General features: G+C 37.2%; 1 protein-coding gene across 1 annotated transcript in view; it reads right to left on the minus strand.

Moving 5' to 3' along the window:
• Positions 1 to 10,267, minus strand: part of mthfd1l (methylenetetrahydrofolate dehydrogenase (NADP+ dependent) 1 like) — a 75,900-nt gene extending 65,633 nt beyond the window's left edge. Inside the window, exons 1-3 of the mRNA XM_079830620.1 lie at positions 9,910 to 10,267; positions 2,524 to 2,608; positions 2,389 to 2,439 (exon numbers count right to left, since the gene is read on the minus strand). Of these exons, the coding sequence (XP_079686746.1) occupies positions 2,389 to 2,439; positions 2,524 to 2,608; positions 9,910 to 10,127 (354 nt within the window). The 5' untranslated portion in view covers positions 10,128 to 10,267. The remainder of the gene's footprint in view (positions 1 to 2,388; positions 2,440 to 2,523; positions 2,609 to 9,909) is intronic.
• Between the last annotated feature and the right edge of the window lie 2,329 nt (positions 10,268 to 12,596).

The following is a 12,596-nucleotide window of genomic DNA, read 5'->3' on the forward strand; positions in this document are numbered from 1 at the left end:
ACACACGTATATGTGGTTTATGGGGACTCATTGGTGTAATGGTTTTTTTACTGTACAAAATGTATATTATAATCGCCCTACACTAAACCTACCCATCACAGAAAACGTTAAAAAAACATTTGTTTGTTTAATCCATTTAGTTTACGAGGACACGGGAACTGTCTTCATAAACCATGTTTATGTTGTAATACCCATGTCATTATACACATTTGTGTCCTCATAAACCATGTATACAAGAACACGCGCACACACACAAATCCAGTCATGTGAAAATGAAAGGACACACTATTGAATTCTATGGTTTTCAATATCAGGACATTATAAAAAAAGCATCTGGTCCTTGACAGATCAGCTCATGACAACACACTGTCATTATTTAGCAAAAATAAAGGCCAAAATGGAAAAGTCATGGGTGACTCTTAGATCAAAAGTAGAGCCACTTTTGGCAGCAATAAGTTGAAGTAATCGTTTTCTGTGTATCAGTATCAGAGTAATTTTAGCCCACTCTTCTTTACAACTTTGCTTCATTTCTTTGAGGCATTTCAGAGTCAGGATGAGGTCTGGCCTTCGACCTGGCCACTGCAAGCCCTTGATTCTCTTCTTTTTCAGCCGTTTTGTTGTAGATTTGCTGGTGTGCTTGGGATCATTGTCCTGCTGCATGAACCAATATCGGCCAAGCTTTAACTGTCGGACAGATGTCCTCACATTTTGATACTTTGGTATACCGAGGAGTTTGTGGTCGACTCAATGAGTGTGAGGTGCCCAGGTCCTGTGGCTACAAAGCCAGCCCAAAATCATCACCCCCCCTAGCCTGGATGCCAGCCGAATTTTGCCCCGCCCACAACATTTACGGTGGGGAAATTTCGGTCTGGACTTGATCCGTTGTGGAGCAGCTATGCCCAAACAGAAACTGTTCGGACCAATGAAATTGTCAGGGTGGGCTTTAGACGATGATGGACAGATGATCAACAGTAACGTAATCATCCACGTCACCAAAGAGCGCTTGGGTTGAATTTGTTCTAATCCTAAACGGAGAACTTGTTCATATAAGCATTCACCTTCACTATTTCTCTCAGAAATGATGATCATGTTGGTAAGTACTCGATGTATCCTTAAATTATTTTTTACAACACTGGCAAAAATCGTAAAGATTCTACTTCTTCCAGCGTGCGTGCAGACAGGTTGCCAAGTTTTTACAACAAACCCCGCCCAATTGCTACTCAAACAAGCCCAAAACAAGCCCAATAGCTTTCCGGGGGGGTTCTCCGGGGGGAAATGCCATATGGGGGGTAAAATATGTGTTTTTTTGGCTGGGCTGCCTGCTAAAATTCGCATTCCTTGGTCTAAATATCACATAATTGGGGTCACTTCAACCCGCGGACTTGGCAACACTATGTGCAGTTGAGTTGACATCTGTTGACATCTGTTGCTCTGATTGGTTGTAGGTCTATCCAATTGAGGTCTTTCCTGGTTCGGTTGAAACACGCCCCATAATCACAGCCCAACGATCTTTTGGTTTTCACCAAACTTGGCGCTGTGCATTATGGCCATTTATCTCCACTTTGGTCTCGTCTGTCCGAAGGACATTGATCTGGAAGTCTTGAGGTTTGTTCAGATGCAGCTATGCAAACCTAAGCCGTGCTGCCGTGTTCTTTTTAGAGAGAAGAGGCTTCCTCCTGGCAACCCTTCCAAACATGCCATACTTGTCTGTTTTTTTTGTAATTGTCCTGCCATATTAACTGAGGCCTGTAGAGCCTGAGGTGTAGTTCTTGGGTGTTTTACATCTGATCTTGGGGTGAATTTGCTGGGATGTCCACTCATGGGAAGATTGGTGTCTGCTTTGAATGTCTTCCACTTGTGAATAATCTTCCTCGTGGTAGAATGACGGACTTCAAATTGTTTGGAAACAGCTGTATAACCCTTCTCAGATTGATGCAACAATTGCTTCTCTGAGATCATTACTGATGTCTTTCCTCTTTGGCATTGTGTTAACACACACCAGAATGCTCCAGAACTTGGTTTGTCACCGATGGCTTTTCCATTTTGGCCTAGTTTTTGCTAAATAAATAATGATACTGTGTGATGTGTCGTGTTGTTTATCTGAGGTTTTATTTTCCAAATTTTACGACCTGCCAAGGACAAGATGATTTTTTTATTTTATTATGCCCTAATACAGAAAACCATGGAATTCAATAGGGTGTTCTTTCTTTTTCACATGACAGTATATGGATGGTGCCTCCTGCTGGTTGATGCGGTTATTACACCCTCCACATGTGTGTTGATCAGCTAAACCTCAACCCCTTCAATAAATCACTTTTCAAAATGCATGTCTGCATTTGTGCATGGAAAACTGGGATCTTGAACAGATGAGAAGGCAAACAGTTATACCTTTCTAGCCATCTTCTTATTCACCTCCAGCAAACTGTCATCTTCACCAGCCTATCAGAAGTAAAAACAGACCAGCTTTCAGTGTCTGAGATTCATTCACATACCAACAGATACACACATACGCTCTAGTCACACCTGTATGATCGCAAGTGTAGGTTTGAGGCCTGGGTTGGTTTCTCGAATCGCTTTGAGCTCCTCTCTGCTCCTCTGAGCAATGTCACTGTAAATGAGATGGAAACAAAGAATATATTTAGCCATTCAATTCATACTGCTTTCTATGGATGCACCGCTATATGAAAATATTAGCCGATACCGATATATTTGAAATCCGATAAACAGGCTGATAAATCTAAATCCAAATGTTTATATCATTTTTGAGAGTCTGATTACAAAACAAATGTCTCATCACTAAAAGTCCTACCCCGAGCACACAATTATAATGTTCTTAGGTAGCCTATCTTCCTTTTTCAATCCATATTTCAAGCAATTCATAACCATCATGCAAACCGGAAGGGTCTCAGCTGTAGGATATAATACATTATTTATTGCCTATCTCCTGGGACCCACGAATAGACTTTTGTCCACTGCAGTGGACGTTATATTTTACACATTCGGGGCTTTGCAGCGATACCACATGTTTGGAGGTTTCACCAGGACAACAACAACTTCTTGGTCTTTAAAAACGGCTGACATTTATGTTTAGCACTCTTCAAGTTCAAGTTTTATTTGTATGGCACATTTCCAACAGCCCCCAGGCTGACCAAAATGCTTTACAGAAGAGCAAGAATATCACACATACAGAGAAATAAAAATAAATAAACCACATAAAAATATAAAAACCACCTATAGAAAAGTTTAACATAATCACCGTAATCAGTACACTAAGGAAAATAAAAATGTTTTTAGCAGGGACTTGAAAATAGACAAGGAAGGGGCCAGCCTAATCTCTAAAGGCAGGGTTTTCCAAAGTCGTGGCCCTGCCACCGCAAATGCACGCTCGCCTCTACGCTTTAGTCTAGCGCGTGGAACGACCAACAAAGCCTGATCACAAGAACGGAGGCTTCTGGGTGGAGTATAGGAGTGAAGGAGTTCAGATAAATAGACAGGAGCTTTGTTATGTAGGGATTTATACACGAAGAGGAGAATTTTGAAGTCTATTCTCTGACAAATCGGCAACCAGTGAAGGGATCTAAGAATCGGAGTGATGTGATCATGTTTACGACACTTTGAAAGCAGTCTGGCAGCAGCATTTTGGACAAGCTGAAGTCGCGCAATTTGAGATTTAGATATACCGCAATATAGGGAATTACAGTAATCTAAACGCGACGTAACAAACGCTCAATGGAACAACACTTGAAACAAACACTCTTATGGAATATATGATAATATTTTTTAATTATAATTTAAATCTGATTCATTTTCAAATTTTGTCATTAATCAACATCTCAGGAAAATGTTATGGGGTTTCTGATCAAAATGATTTCTGTTACAAAACAGGGCATTGATTTCATAAATGTCCACTGTAGTGGACGCCAGGACTTAAATCATATTTATCAGGCATTCTGGAGACATAGGTTAATAGGGAAAGAAATTACATATCAATATTCTTATGAAATATTAGATATTATTATGAAAATGTTGCCAATTATTACTCCCATTATTACACTTCTATTTTCATTACATGTTGCACCAAGAACACATTAATATGCCAATTAGATGCAGTGTATAGATGCATTGTATTGAATGGGAAAATCCAAGCATGTAATTTTACCCTCATATTTAAAAAGTAAAATGGTATATTCCGTTATATCGTAAATAACATAGTTCAGAAACATCTTTAAACAAAGTTTGTTTAAAAAAAATCCTGAAACCTAAAAATGTATTGGTGAATTAAAAAATAAATGCCATTGTTTTTGCCTATACATGCAATTTCATGTCATTTTATTTTTTAAACAGCTGAGTCCTGTTGTCAGCTAAAGAGGACATATCATAACATATGAATAAATATCATTTTTCAAAAATGTTTTTTTCCATTTGTTTCTTATGCTCTAAACAATGTAACGACATGAAAAAATACTAAATTCAAAACACTTTTTTTTTCTGGGTCCCAGTAGGTTAATATAATCGGCCTAATTTTCTTATCGGGCAGATATCGATAACATTAAAAATTAACATATATCGGCCGATATCAACCGATATCGATATGCCGGCCGATATTTCATGCATCCCTATTTATTTCATCAATAGCATCATTCTGCATGTTCACTAACTGCCCATAACAGGGCAGAACTTTTCACTGAATGAGCACAAAACACATCAAACATCAGTTGTTGTTTTTTTAAACTGATCAAGCTTACAAAATTGATAAGCGTTTTAAGCAACTTGGTTATCTATTGCTGACTGCTCTGCTCCAAAAATCAATCTCAACCACACATCAAACAGCAAATGACACTCCAACAAGATGCTCTGAGACTCTAAAACTTTGAACCTCAGATAAAATATTTGTCTGGCTATCACCAGACCAAGCTCAATTTAAGATTGAACATTAGTCTGGGGAGTTTGCTCTGTATTTTCTACTGCACAAGAGGCGTGATCAACGAGCATAATTCAAATGACTCTGTACGCAATTGGATAGTCCTTCAACCAATCAGACCACAAGAAACGTGATCAACGGGCGACCCATCGCTTCTCTATCCGTAATCGTGTTAAACCCGCCAATAGAGCACCAGGTGGATAAGCCAGTCTGTGATTGGTTCCCGCAAAAGTGTAACAGAAGCAGTAGAAATGAATGTACAGGTTTCCAGACTGAGTTGCGGGGCGAAATCAAATCGGGCAGATCAGGCAGGGTTTACCCAGTCTAATAAAACAGAGCATAAGCTGCAAGTTTTAGGCCAAACATTATATCATTACAATGACAGAAAATGTGGCTGATATATTAAAGCCGATAAATAATGTGTTATTTCCTTCAGCTTAGACACTTGTTCAGCTTAGACAACTCTGTTCACCATGCTGGGTTTGAATTGCTTGAACTATGAATACAGTTCAGCACACGTCTGTCATTTAGGCTGCATTAAATTATAATGAGAACATCATAATTGTGTGCTTGGGTCATGGCTTTTAATGAGACTTTGTTTAGTAATCAGGCTCTCAATTACATAAAAATCTGGATTTAGATTTTATCGGTCAATATCGATTATCGGCTCTCAAATATAAAGGATTACCGGTTATCGGCCCAAATTTTCATAAACTCATAAACACAACTTCACCCTGTGCCTGCCCAGATTAGGCCTAAAACTCGTAATTAAATAGATATTAGAATAATATTAAGAGTAATCCGTTTTGTTCAGCTGAATATAATCATTTTAACCAGGTTAGCCAACACCACTATTCGGAGATAAACTTATCTTATGGTTACCAATGATGAGTCTATTGCATCATTGCAAGCATCTCTTGTACGGCTCCTGCAAAGGCATCTTTACCGATTACATTAACCCTCTGTAGCAGCTACCTGACCTTTGACTCCATTTACAGATATCTAAAAGATACATACTGGGGTCGCTTGTAGGGTTTGATTTGCAATGATTGAAGTCTAAATACAGAGATACACGGGAGAGTTTTTTCTAACACTTTTTAACGACTATATAAACTAGCATGATTACAACACAAAGCATTTTTGCAATAATAGACACAATTAAGTAAAAAAAAAAACACAGCAAGGAAAAGGATAGACAAGAGTACAAAACAGACACACACCCACTCACTTACGTACACGCAGAGACATGCACACACACTATTATACACACACAAATGAACTGGTGTGGCTGTAACAATATGGTCAAATTGAGCCAAAATACTCTAGGTTGAAATTAGATCAGACACAGATTGATTATGAATACCTTTTCATTTGTGTCACATTTTTATAAAATGTTGTGCAACAAAATGTCCTCCTATGTGATCAGGTTTGACTAAGTAAATCTAAACCTTGACAAAAGTCGTCTTTGAGAATGTCCAAGTAAAAAAATCTAATTTGTTATGCAAAAACAAACAAACACACACACACACACACACTAGAGAATTGCAAAGAGACTTAATATAGAACTGAATAGGAATCTAGTGGTTACACCAAGGCATTACTTTAGTTTATTTTAGCCCCACCAAATGGCACTAATCTTATGGAAGCTTGTTTCCGCCACGGAATAAAAACATTTAAAAGATAATTGCGACTATCTCACAATTCTGACTTTTTTCTCGCAATTGCAAGTTATAAAATCATATTTACGTGATATAACGTCAAAATTGCGAGATATAAACTGACAATTGCAAGTTATAAAGTTCCATACTGAGGGAAAGAAGACAGAATTGCAAGTTTATATCTCATAATTGCGACTTTATATCACACAAGTATGAGAAAAAAGTCAGAATTGCAAGTTTATATCTCATAATCGCGACTTTATATCGCACAAGTATAAGAAAAAAGTCAGAATTGCAAGTTTATATCTCATAATCGCGACTTTATATCGCACAAGTATGAGAAAAAAGTCAAGATGTAAACTCGCAAAAGTGAGAATTGTGAGATAAAAAGTCGCAATTACCTTTTTTATTCTGTGGTGGAAACAAGCGTCCATACTAATCTACCTTCAAAAATTGGATTTTAAAAGCCTTGTCTCTATTTTAACATGGAATACTGCTTTAATTGGAAAAAAATATATTAGAAAAACAATATGTATTATTTTTAACAGGGAAAAAAGTATCATAAAATCCCCTCAAAATTCTAAATAATAATCAAAAAATACTATTAAACAAAAATGCCTTTTAAGGCACTTTTTGACTGTGAAAGAGCCAAGTGTGACCCCTAAACAAAGAGGAAAATAATGTATTAACCCTTTAACTTTCAAATCTAAACCCAGCAAGTAATAGCCATCATTTCACTGTCTCGGTTAACTATACACCCGAAAGCCGGCTACTATGAGTAACCCACTTCAAAATCACCTTGAATTGTGTTACATGCCTAAATAACTTGTGAGATGTGTGATATTCCACCATCATGCAAGCAAAGTGAGAGATTACAAGGTGTTTGGTTTCATTTCTTTGACATGCTCAAGTCTATAATTTGGCTATGGTTAGACAACTATTACATTTTCAATGACAGCCAAATTATGCCTCATTTAAACACAAAATTGCTTGCTGGAAAAAGGAGCCAAAGGAGACTCCTTTACAATTACTTACCTTACAATTCTCATTCCTGAAATAAATTACCTTTTTATCTAGATGATGTATAACTACTTTACTGTTTATTTTTGAATAATAAACATAGCTTTAAAGCCGGGATAGTTCACCCAAAAATGAAACTTACCCCATAGGTGTATATGATATTCTTCTTTCCGATGATACAATTTTATATAAAAAAAAATGTCCTGGCTAAATCAAGCTTTATAATGGCAGTAAATGGCAGCTCAAAAAAAGTGCATCCATCCATTATAAAAGTGCTCCACACGGCTCAAGGGGGTTAATAAAGGCCTTTCGAAGTGAATGGATGAGTTTGTGTAAGAAAAATATCCATATCAACACGTTATAAAGTAAAATATCTAGCTTCTAGCGGACCGCCTTCCGTGAGATTTTGAACTGTGAGAGGCGTTACACTTTCTTTATTAATTGAATACGGAAGGCAGTCGGAAGCTAGATATTTTTTAGTTTTAAACTTTCTGGGTTTTTTTTTACTTTTCTTTAGTTTTAAATATGGATATTTTTCTTACAAAAATCCATCGATTAGCTTCACCCTTACGAAAATCAACCATGGTTTTATTATAGTAAAATGTAGTAACCATGGGTGTTTGGCTAATTGATGAGCATTTATATAACAACAGTTTTACCACAAATACCATGGTTAAACTATGGTTAGAATAGCAAAGCCATGGTTAATAATCTTGTTTTATTTGTGGTTCATTTTCGTAAGGGCAGAAGGCCTTTATTAACCCCCGGAGCCGTGTGGATTACTTTTATAATTGATGGATGCACTTTTTTGGGGTGACATTATACTTTTTTAAATATATATATATATATATATATATATAACTCCGATTGTATTCGTCTGAAAGAACAATGTTATATAGGGGAGAGCGGGGCACAACCTAACGCGGGGTTAGTTGTAACACGCATGTTTTAACCCTTTCCACACATGCCAGGATGATGAAACTTAGTGTATTTACTAGTAACCATATCAACATTATTTAGAGAAAAAATAGCTCCAAAATTAAACAATCTCTGGAAGATATTACTGAACATGTATTTAACCATAGCAAAAGCACATTTCCTACTTAAGTTTAGTCTTCATCTCTTTTTTTGTGTGTTTATTTAAAATAAGACAAATCCGATATTATTGTAATCTTATATCTGTTATTTAACAGTTGAGATGGTTCTTTAATGCTGATCTAACAGCAGAAGACACGAGCCGCGGGTTAAATCCCAGTTGTGCAGATGGGGTTACAATGAGCCCCTATTAGAAATATGCCATGATTATATTCTATACTTTTATTAATTCTTTTGAGAAACCATGAGAAAAGGGTGAATAATGTCTAAGAGTTAATGTTCAGAAATTATTCATTATTATTATTATGTTTTGAACTATGCTGTATAGCTGTATTTAGCGATGTGTTTGTTGTCAAACTCAAAAATGGGTATATTTTTAATGATTAAAAAATGCCATTATTTTATTTTAAAAAGTTAATAATTGTATTTTGTTGACAAAATATTTTAGTTTGTCTTGTATATTTTTGTGATTATATCAGGTAACATTTTAAGCTGTTATTTGGTCATGTTACATTGAGCCCCAACATGTTATAACACCTATGGGGCATGTTGTCACATTTCACCTCCATTCTTTCGGGGTAAATCAAGAAAAAAGTATACACTGTATTAATGAAACAAAACCACATTATTGTACTAGACATGTGTGCAATTAATGTGGGGGGAAAATAAACACTCTGAACCAAGTGGATTTACACAAGAAAAGTCCAAAAGCGTTAGGTTGTGCCCCGCTCTCCCCTACAGAATGGCTTGAGGGTGAGTAAATGATGGGGTAATTTTCATTTTTGGGTGAAGTTGGTGAACTATCCCTTTAATGTGAGCAAATGTCGGTTATTTCCGTTACACTTTTAAATCTGTGAAAAAAGTCAGTATTTATAGCGAACCAGGAGAGCCGGTTAAAATTAGGACATTTAACATTTATAGCGACATAATGTCAACCTTAGTTAAAAAGTCACTTTTTGGAAGAACATTTTAATTCAGACAGTAGCCTATAGTTCATTAATGTGCATAAAGGGATCAGCCTTCAGACGGAAGCCTGTGGGAGGCAGGAGTTACATCACCAAACACCGGCAACACGTGGAAACAAATCAACGACAAGACAATAGATAGTTTAGAAAGTCTCTATATAAACCAAACAAAACGGTTACAAATCATAAAACCATTCATTGAGTTTTAGAAGATGAAAGTTTTATCCAAATAATGGACTTTTATTCTTACCTAGCAGCGCTTTCATACAGCGGTCCATCGTTTTTCCGTGGGTGACTTTTAAAGCTCGCTGCCGTTTCGGTTGTGCCGGTGGTCGAACTCGCTTCCCGAACCCGTAGATAAGACACAGCGCTGTTATTCTCCGGGGGTAAAAATTTGACACCGGCGCGTGGTCGTCGTAGGCTCGCGTGGCTCCGATGCGCATGGCGAAAAGCGACCGACAGTCTCATCGTGCCCCGGGTTTGGAGTTGCTAAGCAGCGCGGTCGGTGTCACTCTCGAGTCTCGTGCGATGCTAAAGGGGATCGCGGTGGTGGTTCTGGACTGGTTGACAAGTCAAGCGCGTGCCCGACTGAGAGGCGCGCGCAATGCACACTAGGAGGAAATGCGCAGTTGTCACGACAATTATTATTCACAAGTCTGAGCAAGAACTAATGATGACTCATCTGGGGCTGAGCAACTTCTCTTTCTATTTACACATCTGTAATGGTGCTATATAGTACTAAAAGTGGTTCTTTGGGTCGGGGAACCACTTTCATTCAAACAATGATTGAAGGCAGCACATGAGATTAGAGGAACAGTATTATTGTCTAATTGATGTCATCACACTAGCCTGTCCCAATCCTGCAGTCTCATTCATGTCATGGGTTTTGTATTTGTAAATAGCCTATACAGTTCAAAAGTTTGGGATCTGTGGGATTTTTCAAATGTTTTGGAAATAAATAATTTATTTTATCAAAAAATACAGTAAACTGGTGCGATTCTGGGATTGCAATATTAGGGGGGTTAATGCTGCCTTCACGTGCTTTCGGAATTATCGTAAATACGAGTTTCCTAGGTAAAAATTGCACATGAACGCCCTCACATTTTGAAACTTGAATGCAACGAGCTCGTAATCACGACTTCAGAAGTCGGAATGACCAAATTTCCGATAGCACGTGAAGGCAGCATCAGTCTCCAATGAGGGTATGATTTAGAACATTTTGTCACAATTTAACTTCATTGTGTTCAATCCACCTAATTATATATTTAAACTTTACTTAATCCTTTTGTGTTGGGACTACATGGATAATTTTTTGACTGGGCAGTAGATCTGGAGTTCCCAGCATGCTTTGCAAGGGACTGCAATGAGAGTAAAGTTAGAGATTAAAGCTGAATCTGAAATTGCCTAGTCTGGTCCTACCAGACTCTCGTACATTTCGGCTGCATCTGAAAACCTAGGCACTGACTCGTTGCCTTATCAGACAATAGCTTGTAAGGCAGCGTTTGTGCATGAAGGCACCTCACAAAACTAATTTCAGACAGACTTCTTAGGCAGTGTAACAGTTTAACACAACTTACAATTTACACAAACAGCGGACGCAACTTTCGGATGCCATCCCCCCCCCCCCCCCCCCCAGCTCAACTGTCACAGAATGGAACGCACAGGATTGTGGGATATCAAAGGCAGCGAAGGATACAAATATGCTGCCTTCGAAGTCTACCGAATATTCTAACGGTTTCATTTCTAAATGTTACTTTCCTTTTTTGCCGTATACATATTTTCCAGAATTGTAGTATTATGTTTGCTTTGTATCTTTCTAGTGAGTTTTTTCTCACTATAGTCCCCTTTATCTGCTCACGTAATCTGCTTGCATACATTTATTGTGAAAGTTGCTTATACAAATCCTTTTCACTGAAAATGTTCTTCTTCGGGTTTATACATCTAACATTAAGCATAGCTGATTTAAGTTTGGAAACGATATTTTGTATAATGTCACACTACATATCTTACAATTTAAATGTTTTTTCATACATACAAATATATAGATGGATTTTAGCAAGGGGGTCCCTCATAAAAGGTTCATCATATTTGGGGGTCCTTGGCATCATAAAGTTTGAAAACAAAAATTCCCTGACATAGGGAATAACGATTGAAGGATTTCAGGCTCGGCCTAAGTGTTATTTTATGTGTTTTCAGCAATGGGTTGTTAGTGTTTAATGTTGTTATGTTGGACATTTAAAAGAGTTTCTGTAATGTTTTTGAATTTTGGGGTTACCATTGTGCTGAAGAGTGGCGCTTGGATTTTTATCACAACTTTTTATATTTTGTCAAATCAACTTAAATAATTAATGTGGTTCAGATGACATGATATTTAGATTTTCTATTTATTAAACCAATCTCCATTGTATTAACTCAAAATTTTATTTCAATGAACTCAAAATTTAAAGGCAACTTACTTTTTTAAGTTAAACCAACAGTATTTTTTGTAAGTATGGTTGCTGTGAGTTTATTTGTTTCACTCATTGAGTAACAAAAAAGTACAGTCAGTCTCGTTTTATTTGTTCATTCGATATAGTGCACTCAAATACAAATAGTTTGATCAAAAACATTAAACTCTTCCATGCAACTTATTGTTCACACTGTTTTCTTGGTGCATTATAGCAACCTCCAATATGGAGGTTATACCTCCAGCTTTCCATGCCACAGTCAGAAGGGTTTGTGTATTATTGCATGTGTTGTTTTAATAGACGTGAGCAGGGACATCGCGTTTCACACGGGGTAGACGCGTGATCTAATTAGGGTAACAAAGTTACCCTCTAATTTATGACATCTGCCAAACATCTATGAATGAATGCACACAGAATGAGATACAGCTGATAACGTGTGTGTATAGTTATAGATCCATCATCACAAGACATCATAAACACTTCATTTAAA

The sequence above is a fragment of the Gobio gobio genome, assembly GCF_949357685.1.
Source record: "Gobio gobio genome assembly, chromosome: 12".
Taxonomy (NCBI): Eukaryota; Metazoa; Chordata; class Actinopteri; order Cypriniformes; family Gobionidae; genus Gobio; species Gobio gobio.